Genomic DNA, 19,748 nt, shown 5'->3' with positions numbered 1-19,748 from the left:
CACATTGGTACCCTCGCTGACGCGGGAGGCCTTCTGACCCGCACAGTGGACCCCGCATTGACGCAGGAGCCCTCATTGACGTACCAGTATCCCTGATCACCGCAGGTGGTCCAATAATTGACACATGGACTCCAGTTTGGCTTGACGAGTCCAAGCTGGAATTAGGTTGGGGGGGGGGGGGGGGCGTTCGGTACTGGGGGCCCCGACCGGCACACGACCCTAGCATAGCCTCAGTGCAAACACTCATCATAAGTTTTCCTGTTTCCTTTCATCGTAAGAGAGCAGGGAGCCTCGATCAACGCCAGAGGCCCTCTGTCATTCGGGGTCCCGTCCTCCTCCTTGTTGAGCAAATCTTCCCCTGACCTACTTGGCTGACACAGGAATACCCTGCTATACCCTGTGGGCCCTTGAACGACACACGAGCCCCGCATTGTTACAGGGGGCTACGACCAATGTAAATCGCGGACCCGGAATCGCCCCTGTTTGGGAAATGGTGGTGATGCACGCTGGTGTGCCATAACTTTGGTCATGCTAGCGGAAATTCTATAGGTTGACAAGCGCTACAGAGCATCGTTTGTTTCCTTTCCATACACGTTTTGCTCTTGAGAAAACGGGAGTAGGAGCCTACACACACACAAGGCTTCACCTCTGTTGCCTGGATTGACATGCCACAGATCATGCCGACCGAGGGAAGCTCACCGTGTATGATTCAGTAAACAAAGGGCTGTGTGTTACTATCATGGCGTACATAATTCCCTACGTCTCCCAAAGTTTTGGCATATGCAATTATGCTGATCGACGATGCCTAGATCTACTTCACTGACCACAATGACCTCATTTGTCCTACGGAAGGCCAATTGCCCTGATATTTCATATGCTCAGTGAATGAAGTTGTCCAAATAAGTTTTTGTGTGAGAATGCTGGCTCCCGGTCAGACCCAGCATGACTGGCTTATGGCACATGACAGTGCACGAAGCGCGCTGCCGTCGCCAGTCTCACCTGGACAATTCGCAAATGGTCTGTATGTGTCGCCTGGCTTATGGCACATCATAGCGCACGCAGCACGCTGCCTGTCGCCAGTCTCACCTGGACAGCTCGCAGGTGGTCTGTGTGCGCCGCCTGGCTTATGGCACATCACAGCGCACGCAACGCGCTGCAGTCGCCAGTCTCACCTGGACAGCTCGCAGGTGGTCTGTGTGTGCCGCCTGGCTTTATGGCACATCATAGCGCACGAAGCGCGCTGCTGTCAGCCAGTCTCACCTGGACATCTCGCAGGTGGTCTGTGTGTGCCGCCTGGTTTATGGCACATGCACAGCCCACACAGCGCTGCTGCCGTTGCCCAGTCTCACCTGGACATCTCGAAGGTGGTCTGTGTGTGCCGCCTGGTTTATGGCACATGACAGCCCAAACAGCGTGCTGCCGTTGCCAGTCTCACCTGGACATCTCGCAGGTGGTCTGTGTGCGCCGCCTGGTTTATGGCACATGACAGCGCACGTAGCGCGCTGCCGTCGCCAGTCTCACCTGGACAGCTCGCAGGTGGTCTGTGTGCGCCGCCATCATGGCAGCCCGGTCGCCCATGCGCTGGACGGCGCCCAGCAGGTTGGCGTTGCGGCGCTCTCGCCACAGCCGATCCTGGTCGGAGGGGGTCCAGGGCCGAGACGCCCACCATCGGCCGGAAGCACTGGCTCGATCCGTCCTCCGAACACCTGCAAAACGCGTTCATCCATGCTGACGCTGCTGCATGAGGCTACATGGCTCTTGAGTCCATATCAGAGCTCCAAAGCCATGTGATGTTTGGCGTGAGCGCCAGGCCTGTGCTCACCCCCATACAGAATCGGTGACGGATACAGAATCAGCCGTTTTCCAACCACACAGCCAATCGCAACGCCACGTTACTGTCATGTCACAAGAATACATATAACTGTCATGTCATGAAAAGAATAATGAACTGTTGGTGGCGGTGGCAGAAAGCGGCGAAGCTATTGAAATTCGTAGACTCGACACGATATGCTTTCATGCAGTAAAACGTCTACGCCCAGCTCCGTGATATATACGACCTGTTTTGCGTCGTTGACGAGGAAACAATGTGCTGTAGGTTTCAAGTATATTGACGGAGTACCAAGAGCAGATCCAGAGCGGGAGGCACGGGGTCATCCCCCCGTGAGCCCCGAAGGGTCCCATAGGGCTCCAAAAGGACCCATAGCCGACCGAACAGACGTAGTTTTTTCTACACAAAACGTAACCACATTGGACGTCATTTGGCTTGACGACGACCAACAACAGTCGCAAGCGAAAGTGTGAAGCGAAGCAGGAAAGGAAACTAAGCAGAACTGAAGGACCCATGAGCAGACAAAAATTATTCTTCACTGATTGATAGGGTGATGACGGTTTCGAAGCCTCATTACGCTTTCTTGTCAGGCCCTACGCTGCTGTTGGGACGCCACCTGCTCATGCCTTGGCACTATTGATCGTTCAGGGACAAAAGGGAAAGGAAAGGGAAAGGGACAGTCTCTGGTCTCTAGACGTTTTTACCGGGACCCCAGATGACGGGGTTCACTCAATTGCTCACGAGCTCTTCAAATTAGCACCGGGCTCTCTCCAGTCGCTCGGACGGCCTTGTGCTGTTGCTGAAACCCATATAACGTGAGGCGCCGAGCCACTCAGTCCCCAGGGGCCTCCTACATTGATCTAAAGCTCTTACCGTTCGATCTAGCTTGTGGGGGACCATTCACTCCTACCGGGGCCCTTTCTGGTAGCCCGCCCGGGCACTCTTGACCGCACAGAGGCATCAATTCATGCACATTGGTCTTCGATAATTCCCTTTTGCTAAGAGGAACCTGTGCTCCGGCCGGGGTCCTCTGTATGTCAGCCTTTCGGGGCACTTCCGATCGTTCAGGGGCCCACCACGTCTGTCTTGGGTGCCTCTCGTCGGCCCTGAGGACCCTATACGTGTTGACGGAGGCCTCCTTGTTGGCCTGCCGCGGCATCCGTGAAAGCTCAGGTTCCGTTCCTTTTGGCCTTGGTGCCTTAGCCTTAGAGCAGCAGTCGGATATGCGCCGATGACTTTTTACGTGCAAGTGTCCAACATAATTTTACATGCCGCCGACGTCGTATGTGACATTTCCAGTAGTTACTGAATTTGTGACACCTTTATGCTGGTGCATCAGGTTCTCATGGCAGGTTAAATGTTAGGACATTGCGTACTTCCATCATAACATATAAAACAAAACCTCCGCATCATGATCACATCGACCAGCCGGCCATATGTCAAGAAGCTAGAGATCCATTTTCGTGCTTTACTTTAAGTGCAATGAGCAGCTAACTTTAGCTAAATTTGTCATTTTTTAATGATCTGGAGAAAATGAATACGCTCCACAAATGTGCATACGTATAGCACGGCCAATTTTCTAGATCTGCACACTGTAAGAACGGTTTCTGTGAAAAACAAAACAGTCCACTCAGAATCTTAAGATTGAATGGCCGTTATGCAAGTACTATTTTTCGGGGGGGGGGGGGGGCTAGGCTCTAGGAGACCCACAATGTTGCGTGCTTCTCCCCCTTGACAAAATCCTGGATCCGCCCCTAAATAGAACGAAAACTGTCTAAATGCTAACTGAGGAATGTGACTCCAGCGACGCAAATACAATGTCAGTTCCACAAATTCAAAAACCGAGGGATAATAGGCATACTGTGCCACCGGCACGTGAAAATATCTTCCATTCGAAGGTAAAAAAAAAAAACATCGGAAAGCGCAGTTTCTGCTGCCTGGGATGATGCTATCATAAAAGGGAGACGCGACGCACGTCACCGCGCACCCTTTTGTGGCGCGCCGGGGATAGCAGGACCCGCATGAGCGATCAGGGGTTATGGCACAGCCGAGTTTCGAACACGGGCCCCACGTGAGAGCCAAAGGCACTAACCACTCGGCTATTTCACCATCACGCCATGACGCCTCAGTGACTTGAATGGCCTGTCACTAACTAAAAGTATGTGCGGGTTCCTTGTTCAGATTTCCATGCGTTAGCCGTTAAAGTGTAAGTCAAAATTATCATTTCGGCGAATAACTTGTTTTCGTAACGTTAAAGCATTAGCGCATCAAGTTTTTGTGTGCCCGTAATCGGTTGCACGTGTGCGTATCGTCAAACTTTACTTTGCTCCCCCTTCAGTCCTGCCCTGAAAATTTGCATTTGTCCGATCACGAACATTTTCACTGCTGGTGCTGCTGAGTCACCCACATTTCTATCTGCTTAACGGTAGTGGATACGACTGAAGGCATCGTCCGATGTTAAGTGTGTATTGCTTCTGAACTTTATCCGAGTTCAAAATTTAAAACAAACGCGGGCCAAAGGGGTGACGAACCGTTCCCATTGTCTGCGCTGACCTGAAATGCGGCCTGGGGCGCAGCAGGTCATGGGCAGAGAGGGGCATCGCGGGTAACACAGGCCCCTGCTGTTGCAAAAGGCAGCAGGGAGCCTAATCCCGCCAAAATCACCGAAAATTGACCCACCGGACTTAGCTGCCAGACGAGGCCCTCAGAGGGACACAGAGCGTGGAGGACGGCGGCACGGCCCTGGGTTGACATTCGTCTGATCGCATACCTTCTCGGCGCACATTGTCAGCACGGACGTGCGTTGCAATTACCTGCTTGTGGTCCCGTCTCAAAAAGGCATAGTCTTCCCAGTGAGCGTATGGGCGCATAGCACAGAGTTCGGTTATCTCCATTGTTCGCTGCTGCACGTCTGTGTGCGGCAGCGCAAACCAGATGAACTTGAAACAGCTCCAGTCAATTCTAATTGTTTGCACGAGAGTAACGTCAGGCCGTCGGAAGTTTGACCCTATTTCCGACCTGATACGCCAAAACTCAGCCTTGAATGTGAGACGGCTCGCATGTTACCAAAACATGGCTGTTCTTCATAAGATCATCATAACGGGACAACCATCAGCATTAGCAAATACAATCAGCACAAACGTCGACACGACAGGAGGACGCGACCGCCAGTCACGCAACATCAGGCTACCTACGGCGCGTCAGAACAGCGGCAAACGGTAGTTTATTGATCGGGCTCCGGTCCACTACAGACTCCTGCCACACTGTGTGAGGGCTCATAACCACTCATGCTTTGCTGCCACAGTGAAGTCAAAATTTGTACATGCCATTGGGTCGTGAACACGCGTTTATAATTGATGTAAGATGTGCGTGCCTTTTGTTAAATGAATCAGCGTTTCTATACCCAGGGACGTTTAAGGCATGACGTAGCACAGTTATAGCCAAATGTGTATTTTATCTGTTAATAGAATGCATGATACATCGGAATGTGCTACGGCGTGAATACATACATACATACACAGCAAACACCGGTCCCATCCCTGGTGCGGCAGGCTCTCTACCCTGGGCATCTGACACAGGATCGACACAGGACCCGTCTCTGGCGCAAAAGGAGCCCTTACCGGCGCAGGGGGTTCAGCCACTGGCAACGAGACACCAATGCGGCATATCGGCCTTGGTTGAAACGGTGTGGAGGAACCTTCATTGGAAGCTCTGACTGGTACAGGCCACTGTCTTATTGTGAGTGAGAACACTTGCATTGTCCTTTCTCATGTCTCCTTGCAATGTCAAGAGGGGCCGGAAACACGTAAGAGGCCTTTTGACAGGGGTTCCGCTCCGGTCCCTATTAAGCCAGTGTGCCCCTGGCCGACTTGGGGCTCACTGCCAATGCAGAATACAGACAACAATACCTCGGAGACATTGTAGTTTGTGAACCTCTGGTAAGCACAGGGACCCTTCACTGTTTTGGGGGTCTGACCAATGCTAGAGGTTTTTGGTTTACATTTGCAGGCCCCGGCCCTGTCCCTTCTTGAGGAAGGGACCCCAGGATCCAGACCGGCCAAGGACAGACTATTTAGCATCGGTGGTCTCCGCCAACTAACTGACATAGCAACTCTCAGATTCAGGGACCCCCAATCAGTACAAGAGGTCCTTCGACTGCCTTTAGAGGGGTAAGCTTTCTCTCAGGTCCATCCGTACGTCCCTCGGCCAGCCCTTCGGACTTTCCGATTGGATTATATTTCGGACCCTTGATCGACAGCCTCTCGGGGCCCAAAGAGCCCCTCGGTATCTAAGGACCTCAGCCCGGTTACGTGTCCCTGTGTCAACCGATGGTAGCTCCCTTAAATTATTGTCAGAGTCAAAGTAGACGTCAAAGGAATTGTGTGCCCCGGGAATTTGACGCGACTTGAGATGAAATTGTGAAGCCCTTTGCAGTGCTTTCCTGGAATTGGGCACCAATAACAAAGACAGGCCACGATGCCCCATGTGACGCCTTTCGACGCCTTCGCGGAAGAGGGCGACCAAGGAATTTGTCAGGGCGGAAAGCACAAAAATTGTGCTGTCCCTGATTTCAGTGGCCCTTAGAAACCAAAATGCTGGGGTTTTAAGACTCATTTGGGCTTGACACCTCTAAAAATAAAGGTTACAGTACCCAAAATTAACAAGTTTTAGGGATGACCTGCCATGTGGCAAACCTCAACACCTGACTCCGGATTTTGTTTCATGGGGAGGTACAAGCATTATGGTGCACCCTGGAACTTGGTGTCTACAAAATGAATGTCTTGAGGCCCTTTACTGCACCCCTGAAATTAGGCATCTCTGGAAAAAAACTATGACATCCTGAGATGCAGGTTTGTGGATGCCACTTTGCCAAACAGTGAAGGAGTTGATCTGGAATTTTGTCAGGCTCAATGATGCAGAAATTCCTCTTGAAAACATAAACCATGGTCCCCTGAAATAAGGTCTGGGAACCCCTTCAGCATGATATTTTTGTACCTCCAACAATCATTTTATATAATCCAGGAGCAATGTCAGCACACCATTGCATAAAATATATTTCCTAGCCTCAGAGGCTAGTACTTCTGGAACAAGACCAAGAGCTCCTTAAAATATCTGCCTTCCCCAGACTCCTAGGGGGCAGGCAGCATCATTGTGGGCATATATAGTGTCAGTCATATACATAATAGTTGTCTTTGAACTAAAGCAAGATGAAAAATTGCTGCATCACATTTTTCAAACAGATACTAACACCCACCTGCCATCCTGTGCTCATCCTCAAGAGATAAACTCTTAGGATGTGCACAGGGTTGAAATATTGAGGACTGTCAATATAACTATTGTTAAGCACCACAACACTGCTCAGTCAGTACTATACCTCCTAGTTTACTGAAGGCTGTTTTTCACAAATAAGAATATTGAACTCATGATACTAAAAGACCAGGACCTAAAAACCTTTCTCTTCTATTGAGTTTAAAGTCACATCCACAGAATAAAGTAGGACAAATTTGCCAAGAAATGTGTCTGGGGAATAAGATGGGTTTGGTTCATGGGCTCACGCCACCTCCTCCGCCCCCCCCCCCCCCCCCGCCCACCAATAAAGGATGCAAGCTCTAACCCATATCCACAGTGATTACCCACTTGTGTATGCCTGCTAGCATTGGCTGCACAATAATTATTAATAACATCGTCAACAGATCATCAAACAGCAAGACAACCTAAGAACATTTTATTGCATGTTGAAGGAGATCATCTCTGAAGCACAGCCTAGATTAGACTTACCATTGTCCAGAGACAGACATTTGCTCGATGGAGCTGATAATTCGTTCGACACCAATGTAACACGACTTGCAGACTCCACCTCGTTTCGAGCGAATAAGACGCTTTTGTAGGACGATTTTGATAATAGCTAACGCACGACCAAGGGAATAACCGAGGTCATCATCACTGGCACACTATCGTTCCAATCTGACAGCCATTTATCTTGGTATGTAAACAAGACTAATTATTTCGGCATCTGATGTATCCGGCGCGCAGTTTTGCCTACTAGTGAAGTGGAAAAAGATGTGTTGATTGCCTTAAATCACAAGTGGGAAGCTAAGGGCCGGGTAGAGCATGAGGTCCACCAGAGAAATTAGAAAAGACGTACATAATAGGCTTCAACGCAGTTTTCGAGTGCATAGCATTACTGTAATTGTCACGGCAAACAATGTTTCATGACATAGCCAAGGGCGGCGCCAGCGTTCTGGAGCGGGGGAAGTGGGCTCGTTTCTGTCCATCATCGGATGGGGGACTCCCCTCCTATTCTAAGAACATTCTTGAAGAAAGAGTACGTAGTAGAACGTAAATTAGAACGTAGTAGAACGTAAAGTAGTAGCGTACGTAAAGAAAGTACGTTTTCACGTATATTTTCACTAAGGAGCCTATATGCCCAGTTTTTACCACGATAAAGTTACCTCACATCGATAGAATCATACATACGCGTATGAACGTTTAAAAAGTGGGAAGCGAGGCTCAGGGTTAATTTTTTCTGGGACAAGCTCAAGCTCAGTGACCGGGGTGGGGTTGGGGGCTACAGAAAGAGGCTATTGTTTGCTTGTAACGCGCGCTCGAGAGGGGGGGGGGGCAAATATTTGACCTCCCGCGAAGGTTTTTCCGGAATGATTTCTGAACGGCGCGGCGAGGACATGCCAAATGTTGCATAGCTGTAGGCAAATGTACAGCGGGTCATTTTGTACAAAGAATGTAGATGCATCGTGAAAGGTCGCTGACTTACGGCGGGTCAAAATCAGATCATGAATTCAGCAAGGTCGATTTCCAGAGAATCGCTCAATCCAAGGACGAATCCAGAGGGGGGTCAAGGGCCCATGCCTCCCCCCCCCTGGGCACCGAGGGGGTCCATTGGCTCCGAGAGGGCCTATAGACGGTCGAACAGGTGTAGTTTTTTTAACACAAAACGCAACAAAACTAGGTATCTCGGGACTCTCCAGGCCATAAGAACAGTTATGGGCGAAAGTGAAGGGCCTATGAAAAGTAAAAAATTATTCGATAATTGGAAGAGTTATGAACTGGAAATTTTAAAGCCCCAATACTGCTGCCTATGGGCTAATGCTGTTTCCGGGGGACCTATATGGCCACTTGCAGAAAGACCGTTCGTTAAAGATCGTTAAAAAACATTCCGCGTTGCCCTTCATTTCTTTGCATTTGCTCGGATCGCCCTGCGCTGTCGTGGGCCCTTCCTGTAAGCGTGCCGGGGCACTCTTGACAATCACGGTCCCCTTCACGGGATTCTTTCCATTCGCCAGAAAGCCTCTGTGAGGTATAGCCGTGGTTCCATATCTTAGCCTAGCGGGGAATTCTCGGTTGCTCAGGGGCCCTTTGCGTGGGTCTCTGTTAACCTACTGACACATTTGAGATATGCTCATGGGCCCTCCACATTGGTCTAGGGAGTTTCCAATTCTCTGTCACCTACTTAGGGCCTTACACACTCGTCTGGGGCCCATCTGCTAGCCTGCTTGAACACGCTCAGTCGTTCGGGACCCTCAATAACTGAATCCTGGGTACTTATTTTCTGACTGGGGGGGGGGGGGGGGGGGGGGGGGGGGGGGGGAGGGGCTACGCTCTTGTGGGCGGGTGTATCCTGATAACCTGCTCGGGGCACATTCGAAAGTTCGGGGGCCCTCTACATTGGGTCTTGGGCACGTGCTACCTGAATGGGGCCCCACGCACTTGTCGGACCCCCTCTGTTCGCCTTCTCGGCCACACTGGATTGCTCGGAGGGTCCCTGCACATTGGTTCTTGGTGTTTGCATTTAAGGCCCTCTGCTTCTATCGGGGTCATTTCATAACCTGTTCGGGTACACTCCATCTCTCGGGGTATCCCGCACCGGGTTTTGAGGACTTCGTATTTTAATGGAGGGCCTTATGCTCCTGTCGGGGCCCCTTCTGATAAGGTGTTTGGGTCCGTTCGATCGTAGGAGACCCGTGCATCTGGTTTTGGGTACTTCCTTTTTTAATTGAGTGTCCTCCCCTCTTTTCGGGGCCCTGTCTGTTAACCTGCTCTGGCGCACTCGATTATTTGGGGCCTTCTACATCGTGTAGTGGGTACTTCATATTTGAACAGAAGGCCCTGCGCTCTTGCCGGGACCCCATCTATTAACCTGCTCGGACACACTCGAAATCTGGGGGCCCTCCACATTGGTCTCTTGGGTACTTCCTATCTGAACGAAGGGCCCCACGCACTTATCGGGAAACCCATCTGTTTGCCGTTTCGACCATTACTGGATTGTTCGGGGAGCCCTATGTATTGGGTCTTGGCGTTTTAATTTAGGTCCTTACACTCCTGTCTGGGCCACCTAATAATCTGCTCGAGTATACTTCATCTTTTGGGGGCCTTCCGCACTGGGTTTTAGGTACTTCTTACTTGAATGGAGGGCCCTACGCTCTTGTTGGGGGCCCTATTTGTTAACCTGCTCGGGCACACTCGATCATTCGCGGGCCCTCTACATTGGGTCTTGGGTACTTCCTATTGAATGGAGGGTCCCTATGCTCTTGACGGAGCCCTGTGTTAATCTGTTCTGACACACTGGATGATTCGGGGGTTCCTCTGCATTGGGTCTTGAATACTTCCTATTTGAATGGAGGGCCCTACACTCTTGACGGGGGCCCTATATGTTAACCTGCTCGGGCGCGCTCGATCGCTTAGAGCCCTACACATTGCGTCGTGAGTATTTTTTATAAGAATTGATGGCCCTATGTTCTTAGCGGGCCCCATCTATTCAGCTGCCCGGACCGGTGGCGGATGCGGAGGGTCGTGAGGGGGAGGCACAAGATCATGCCCCATGGACTACGTCGGGGGGACCTAAAGGCTCCGAAAGGGCGCGTAACCGGCCAGACGGACGCAGTTTTCTTACAACAAAAACACAACAAAACTGGGCGCCTTTGGGCCTACAGACAACCAAGAACCATTGCCAGCAAAAGTAAAGGGGTCATAAGCAAACGAAGTTCTTTCTTTGCTTATTGAGAAAGTGTTGCTTGAGGGAGATTTTGGGGCTCACTACGCTGTCTAGAGGCATTACGATGTTGGTTGCTTGGTTTTGTACGTCCACTTGCCGGGTCAGTCTGATCGCTAAGGAGCTTTCCGCGTTGCCCTTGATCTCCTTGTTTTTTCTCGTAGGGCCCAATGTGCTGTTGGATGCTATCTGCCTCCATGCCTGAAAACTGTCAATCGGTCAGGTTTTCCTCCACGGATTCGTCCCACTCGCCCGAAAGGCTCAACGCACTTTTTCCGAGGCCCCATATGTCGGCACACTCAAGCTTGCTCAGGGGCTCTCCATGTAAGTATCGGGTCCTTTCCACTTGCTTGGAGGGCCTTGTGCTGGGGCTGGGGCTCTTCTATAGGATAAGGCACGGGAGACACTCGATGCTCAGGGCCCTCTACTTTGATCGAGGGCTCCCCCCTCCCCCTTTGGTCTCATTTGCGGAGGACTCTTTCACTCATATCGAGGCTCGTGTTGCTAACCTGCCCGTGCACTCAGATCGCACAGGGGTTATTAATTCACGGTATTTGATAATCCCCCTTTGCTCGGAGGGTCCTGTGCTATGGTCGGGGGCCTTACATGTCAGCCTGCCGAGGCACTACCGTTCGTTAGGGGCCCACCACATTGGTCTTGTGCTCTTTTTTGCTTGCTCTGAGGACCCTATGCCTGTTGACGGGAGCCACTTTGTTGGCCTCCTGCAGCACCCATGATCGCAAAAGTTATGTTGCTATTGATCTTGGTGCCTTCGCCTTAGAGCATCAGTCGAATATATGCCGATGAATTTTTACGCGCAATTGCCGAACGTAATTTGACATGCCGCCGACGTCGTCTGTCATTTTCATGGGCTATTGAGCGTGTAGCACTTATTATACTAGAGCATCACGTTCTTTACATGTTCTGGAATACTACAATACATCGTACCTGTTTAAAGCAAAGGAAAAATTCTGCATTAGCCATCAGCTATCAGCTGATTACATCGCTCAGTCGTTTAGTCGTAAATACACAAGCTCAGAATTAGCCCATACTTGGTTTTCATGGTTGTTATCAGTCAGCTCAAGTTATTTTACCTGTTACTCCGAAACACTTAACCTAAAATCACAGCATTTAACATGATCTGTAGCAAATGAGTGAGCTCTATTTGTATGCATGCGTAGAACGCCTAGCTTTATGTGGCTGTGCATAGTAAGGTGGGTTTCCGTATTTATTAAATAAACGAATAAGTAAATTGCATATGTATACATACATATATATTATATATATATATTATATATATAATATATATATATTACATGCTCGTTTTAAGATGCAATGACCGAAATTCAAGGACATCTTTTTGGAGGGGGCTCCAAACTCCAGGGGGTCCTACATTGTTGCGTGCTCCCGCCTTGACGGCATCCTGGATCCGCCCCCGGCTTAATCTGGTGCGACAACGGAGTATTAAACGGAGCGATACATCTCTGAGATACTTTTTTAGGTAACACAGCAAATGAATGAGCAGATTCATTGCCCTAGGGTCAGGTATGACGGGACCCACCAAGGTGAAAACCAACCTGTCTTATTACCGTTGGGTCTGCTCTATCAGGTAGTTTTTGGTGCTTATTTCGAATTTATTAAAAACAGGACCCACATTTTACATCTTCCATGAACTTTTTTAAAGTTCGGAATAGGTCAATGACGTAAAATGAGCCAGGCAAAGGTTTTTTTGTTACGAACATACTGCCTAGCGTAATAATTGTCACTCATTCAAATGCAAAACTCACAGTACTATCATATAATTCAGTCACTATGACCTTCGAAAGGTCAGACAAGCTCGCATACATTAAATAGGTGATGTGATATTTTGCTAGACAAGGTATCTAGTGTCGGGGGGGCGCTGGAGACCCAATCTGGAGTTTGATCTTGTTTGTTGCCATTTGACCCCGAAGGTTAGCAACCTAGAAACTTTTGACCCTAAGTGAGGTCACATGCAGGCCAATACACCCTGTGAATTGGTCTTTAGCTCTCTCTAGTTCCATGAGCATATCATGGGAAGAACGTGTGGACAGATGTACCCCTCACCCGAGCGAAGGCTACCAAACGGGCGACCCGGGGCGCGTATTAATTCAGATAACAGATTTGGGCATTTTTGAAATGTAATTGTTTGCTATGCTAGATATGCATCCTACAGCTGTTTTCCACGCTCACGCCACCATCCTTGTGTAATTGAAAACTTATCTATGTCATTCGGCAAAATAGGCTAATCCTGCCTTCTCACGATTAGTCATCCATTTCAAGGTTTTTTCCCTGACAGGCGAAATTCTACCAGCGGGGAGGCATTTTGAATCATTGAGTGAGACGGCCCACAGAGTAGATGCCTAAATACGACCTAAATATAGGCTGGTCACAATTTTAAAATGCATTGTTATTAGGGTTTAAACGACGCATCCAAGCTGCTGGGGCTATATGGTGCTGCCTGCCCTCTCACCCTGGCAGGAAGGGCGAGCACCGCGGGGAATCGAACCCCGTTCTTCTGGTTTCCAGACGCGCAGTGATCAAAGCAAACGCGTTAACCACTACACTGTCAGCACCCTTTATGAAATCCTTAGCCCGATAGGCCCGATAGAATCCGTCCAAAACGATTTTTAAATGTTGCTGGTAAGGAACTTCCCACAACTTCGTTCGGCGGTCCGTTCCGATGATTCACTTCCTCTCCAACGAAATGACATCTGCCTCTTCATAGTTCTACTTCTGCCTTTTGCTAATTGAAGCTCGTTTCCTCTAGGTCTCGTCCTAATTTCCAGTGGCTCCTTGTAAATCTACCTTGTCTATCCTTTCCATAATCCTGATACCTTTATTAGATCCTCTCTATTAGCTTACGATATCAGTGAGCACAATCCGAGATCTTGAGCCCATCATTATATTTTAAGGTCGCCAAACCCACTTCACATTCTAGGTCGCTTTTCGCTGCACTCCCCCCAGCCTATGTTTATATTTTTGGAAGTATGGGACCAAGCCTATGCACAATACTCTAGGTGAAGTCTGACGCAGCTAACCACAACTTGTTTGACACCATTTCTACTCTTGTAATGAACATTCCCGCTAATAACTCCCAACATCTCAAGTGCCTTGCTCCTAGCAGCCCCACATTGCTTCTCAGCCTTCATTCTCTGGAAATTGTAAACCCTTTGGTCTTCTTCGTCTCCGATCTGGTTTCAACTCTCGGCCTCCCATTTTATAGCTAATGCCATCACTGCCTGAACTACCCATATACATCACCCTACACTTATCATAATTAAATGACATTGGCCACACAGAAGCCCAGTTCGCTGGTTGCTCTCAGTCAAGTTTCACCTGGTCTGCATTTTTCGACACCCCTACCAATCTAATGTCGTCAGTAAATTTAAGCACCTTACTCCCCAATCCTATCCCCACATCATTCAACAAATCGTAAAGAGCAAGGGACTCAACACCGACCCCTGTAGAACCCCACTCATTCTCTACTAGCTCCCACTGAGATTTAGTACCAATGAACTCAGCGAGCACAAGTCGCTGAAGCCCAGTGGGAACGGGCTTTGAGGTCGTCGAGTCCGGCGACCGCGTTGGTGCTGACGGCACCGTGCAGTTTGCGTTTGTTTGTAGTCGCACTGGCCGGTGACGACGTTGAAGTACAGCTCTCCCGGACAGGCGAGCTTGTACGGCACGCCGTGGGAGCACATGTAGAAGTCGGTGCAACTCTCGTTGGTGGCGATGAAGACACGCGCACTGTCGGGGTGTCCGGCGGCATTCGGACACGGGCACTCGCAGCGGAGAGGGAGGTCCCGAGGCCGTCGACAAGATCAGTGCCACTTGCAGACCGACTCTGCACATGGTCATGAAACAGGTAAGGAGTTGATGCCTTGTGCTGAGGGACTTACGGAATGGGTCGGGAATGCAGCTCTGACAGAATGTGACATAATTACCACTCATATGCACCAGTGCGGCATGTAGACTGCCTTAATTGACACGCTTTGCCAAAAGTTGCAAGATAATTGCATTAGACATGAAAATAATACTCAACTTCTTGACGAGTTAAATATCTTTCGTGTTCCTACGATCATGACTAACGATGCAATGCAAAATTCGACGACGTGTTGGCTTAGACCTGACCCTATGGTTTGGGAAGCATGACGATACTATTCGTGTTCATGGTCGTATCGACTGCGCAACCATTTTGGGCCTTACGCTCACGGAAGGCAAATACCATGCCTGGTCACCATATGTTCGTACACTGCATTAGGTGAACGCGAAAAAAGTTGCAAACTTCCTAACGCTTGTGATTTGTTTGTGTCACGAAACATGTCAATGCATGCTTTGACAAGTTTCAAGGCATGCAAGGCATGCCTTGGAAACAGACCTTCGTGGCGCGCTTCAGGAAGAAATTGGATTAAAAAGCATATGTATCTTAAACCTATTACCTATTTATCATGCGCTTTACATTCTCTACGACTCATAGCACAAAGCAGCAGACATGTCTCGTACAAGGTCGGAAATAAGTACCCTATCATAGGATAGTAAAACACGACTGAAGGAGGGGAAAACAATTTTCAGAAGGTCGAAATGGTGAGTAGCTTTCAGCCATGCGCAAATGCCATGTTTCTAGCGATGTGTATCTGCTGAATGGCTCATACCGAAGATCGTTAGCTACCACGTATTTTAGAACATAATCTAACCACAATGGTTGGCTATCATCGCACCATTCCTATGCAGCCAGTCCGCACAGTAATCAACAAATAAATCAACGATATTCGATCGGATCCCGTTACAGAACGACTTCACTTACCGTTTCACTGCGGTCAGATCCATCACGCTCGCCGACCCGTTTTGAAGCTTTGATGGGTTGGGATCACACTGCAGCCTTCACTCAGCTCGGAAGGATCTGTTTGTAGCAACTGATGCCGAGATCACTCACACCAGACCCACATATACCTGGCGTGTGTTATCTCCCGCTCTTACGTCGACATGAGCTCGCCCGGTTGTTTGCATCCCGCTGCTTGTAGACCGATGGTTGATGACGTGTTTTCCCGGTAGCTGATTGTGTCCTGCCATCGGATAGACCAGAACACTTAATCGGAGGAAACTGTGGAAGATTCCCAGTATCAAGTCACCGTCGGGATTGGGGAAGCATTCTCGGAAACGGACCGAGGCAGGATTTCAGTGGACGTGGACTGCAGGACTATTGTGTCATTTGACTTGTGTCGCAATACCAAGCGGCGAGCACAATCTGATTTATGTCGCAATGCCAAGTAGCGAAACATATTAAAGCAAACAAGTGGGACAATAGTTAAACTACAGAGGTGCAAGCAACAGAGCATTACCGGTTACATTTTCTTGGCATATCGCCTTCGTCTAAAATCTAAGTCAACCCTTCGTTTGTCTTAGAGAAAGGAGGCACTCACACACACGGAATTTTTTCAGGAGCAGCCAATGAAGAAGAAGGCACTTCCTGCCAGAGGTGGAGCAAACTTCTACGGTTCCGAGTATTTCGTGAGATAAGAGAAAAAGAAAATCCTCAGGCAAAATACACATGCAAACATTGCTTTGAAACTATGCTTCCCTGTTGGCAAAAATCGGGGGCAGTTTTTTGTCAACGGAGATAACCGACGTAGGGGAGCGAGACGATAAACCAACCAGCTCGTCTAAAGATCTAGGCTTTGATGGACCGAATCAAGGTCAAAGAATGGATATTTTGGCAACATCCCTCTATCGAAAACAGTAGCAGAAGTCCTCGACTACTGCTATTTTTTCGATAAAGGCAAGTTGACGAAATATCAACCGAACTAAATGTCTTCATTCTCCCAGTTTTTCTCCCAGGAATAAAGGCTAAGAGTGCTGTCTTATCTATGTAATTCTCCAGATTGGCGAAACTGGCCTGTGAAAACAGGTGAAACTGCCTGTGAAACAGGTGAAACTGGCCTGTGAAACCAGGTTGAAACTGGCAATAGAGCCGCGCGCGGAGCCCCGCAGGCTGTCAAATGTTGCAGCTAGCATGTCGTGTTTGCCCAGATTGATTTTAGTTCATTTAAGTAGCTTAAGAAATTCTTATAGATGTTTCGCGAAATGCCGCACTTCGCATATTTAGTCAATAAGTTGTACCTTAATGTTCAATCCATGTCGATGCCTCTCCACCTCAACAAAGGTGGTCCTCGTCAGCGTGTTTATAAACGATGGTCGCTGTCACTTACCCGACTGCGCCACGGTTGTGTAGGGCTGACTTAAACCAACTGCTGGAATCGTTCACGTCCCCGGGGAGCAGCCCGACAGACGTACTGCCGAAGACCTATGCCCAAAAGACCTACTCCAAGAATCACATGCCCGAAGACCTACTGCCATCGGTAGAAAACACCCATTCACGATGCTCGTTTTTCGAGTACGAATATCCAAGCAGCAATGTGCAACGGCACAGCGAGAATGCTTGTTAGTACTTAATAAGATTGCTCGATTGTTTCTAAAGTTCGAGGCGACTATTTCGTATTATTTGCCGCGACTATTTCGGTACATTACGACATTGTTTATGTATTTAGCACAAGATTCAAGCACCAGGCTTTTCCGCGTGATCTTTCGTGTCGTGATTTGGAAATCCGGGGGTCCGCATTCACCCTCCCCCTCTCCATCGCCCATTCAGTCCACACTATGAAAACGGCGAGTCAGGACGAGGGTTATAAACGCTTCACAGCCCGATGTCAGCTTCTCTCAGCACTGTGTTAGGACACGCGGCCGCTCCAGCGCCTAAACGTAGCCCACTGTAGTGCTGGACACGGGAGAAGAGACCCGTGCTGTGGGTAGGCGCACTTTCGGCGCTGAAGCCTGTCGCGTGTCTGGCACTAGAGAGGCTGCATGTCCGGCGCGGGGGGAGGGGAGGGCGGCGTGTCCAGCACTGGAGTGGGCGCGCGTTTGGCACTAGTGTAGGCTTACGTTTGTCACTGAAACGGCTGCGTGTCCGAAACAGGGCTGGGAAGAATTGGCGTCGAGCTGCGGAGCGTTTAACCCTCGCTCTAATTCGCTGTTTTTTCACAGTGCGGACTGAGTAGAGAGAGGGGGGGGGGGTCAATGTGACCCATGGGAATCTCTAGACTAAGAAAGAAAGGCCCATGCGGAAAGACAGTGCATAGGCCTAAAGAACATTTAGCGGTTGGCGATAAGTTGCATGGTATGAGGCCAATAATCGACTTCAGCAGACCACGTGAAACTTGAAAATTTCTTGAAAATCTAAATTTCAATTAATATCCTTTAATGTGCGAGATCATGTACTGTAGCAGCACGAAATGCTACAGCCGTGTTTCTACACATATCTATGATGTGGGCATCCATCAACACGCGCTCGGGTAGGCGTGGGCTAAATCGACCCGCGCAGAAGTTAATTCCAAAATGGCTTCCGAACGGCACAGCGTAGCCGCGCCAAATTTTCCATGCCTACAGGAGCAGATCTTTTGATACAAAAACGCTAGATGTTCTTTTCAAAGTTGCTGAGCTATAGCAGGTCAAAGCCAGGCCATGGCTGTCAGCAAAAGGCATTTCTAGGGAATCGTTAGATGCGAAGCAACAACGGAGTGCTAGACGAAACCACGCGTGACTGAAACACTCTTAGGGAAAAAACAATTGAATTTAGAATTGCAGCCCATGTCATTGACCTAGAGCCAAGTATAAAGGTCAAAAGAAGGTCAAAATTAACCTGCTTTTTTACTCGGTAGCTTTATTTTATGGAGTAGTCTGATGCTGATTTCGATTTTATTAAAGGCAGAGACCGCTAGAGACATGTTTCATATACTTTTTACAGTCCTGGTAGGTCACTGACTTAAAATGACCCATGCCAAAATTTTGCTTTTCGGAACATACCACCTAGTATGATTTCTGACCCTTATTCGAAAGGCAAAATAGGAGCGATCTCGTAGGCATTCGGTCACATAAGCGTAGAAACGTTTCAAAAAGTTGGGGAGGGGCAAGCTCAGGGTGTACTTAAGCAAGTTTTTCTGGAAAGCGAGCCCAGTGACCGGGGGGGGGGGGAATGGGATTGTATCGCTCTTTATTTGAATGTCATGGCTGCTATGCTAGATATGCATCTAGAGCTGTTTCTCACTGGTGCACAATCTTGCCTATTCGGCTCATCTGTCATTTGGCAAATAAGGCTATCCGGCTTCCCAAGACTATTCGTCCATTTTGACATTGTCTTTCCTGCAGAGCCGAAATTCCACGAGCGGGTAGGCATTTTGGGTCATTGGGGAAGCATCTGTCTCCAGAGTGTAGATGCCAAAATACGGCCTGGATATAGGCTGACGAGAATTTTGAAAGTGGATCGGTGACTCCCAGTACGACAGATTTTTCATGCGCCTTCATTTCGCTGGCTGATTTTCAAGAGCAGACCTGTAGCAGCATTTTAGTCGGAAACAAATTCAGGATCGTGAAACTTCCAAAAAACATGTGACAAAATCCATAAGACCGGAGATTCTCTTTTAAGAACCAAGCCAAGCCACCAAGAACCCATCTGTCATATGTTCCTTATCGGGTCCCTGCTCCTGTCCGCCGTCGGTGGCCACTGCCCTGGTCCGGATGTCTCCCGCATGACTAACTGTGAACTGACCATATGGCTGCTTTGTTGCATACTTTTGGATCAGCTTTACTACTACATGGTGTACGAAACATGTGTTGGACACCTGCAGCAGCATCTTTTTCCGAATTATCTTCCCTTACACTACACCGTCGCAGAAAAATAGCCTCCGGAAGCTGCTGCCTTAGGTATGATTGGCCTAATGGACACTTCGTCGCTATCATGCAACGCATACGACTTGATCTGCTTTTGTGTGTAGGCGGGGGCGTAGCCAGGGTCTTGCCAAAGGGGAACACAAGGATGACAAAAACCCATTTATGGTGATT

General features: G+C 49.0%; 1 protein-coding gene across 1 annotated transcript in view; it reads right to left on the bottom strand.

Annotated features, from left to right (window-relative positions):
• Window positions 1-14,341: 14,341 nt before the first annotated feature.
• The window catches only part of LOC119094543 (F-box only protein 28), a 21,344-nt gene continuing 15,937 nt past the window's right edge, over window positions 14,342-19,748 (bottom strand). Inside the window, exon 6 of the mRNA XM_037217602.1 lies at window positions 14,342-14,603. Coding sequence (XP_037073497.1) covers window positions 14,342-14,603 — 262 coding nt within the window. The remainder of the gene's footprint in view (window positions 14,604-19,748) is intronic.

Source organism: Pollicipes pollicipes, unplaced genomic scaffold (assembly GCF_011947565.3).
Source record: "Pollicipes pollicipes isolate AB1234 unplaced genomic scaffold, Ppol_2.1 Scaffold_4002;HRSCAF=4701_pilon_pilon_pilon, whole genome shotgun sequence".
Classification (NCBI taxonomy): domain Eukaryota; kingdom Metazoa; phylum Arthropoda; class Thecostraca; order Pollicipedomorpha; family Pollicipedidae; genus Pollicipes; species Pollicipes pollicipes.
The sequence above is the reverse complement of the archived record's forward strand: the minus strand, read 5'-3'. Positions and strand labels throughout refer to the sequence as shown.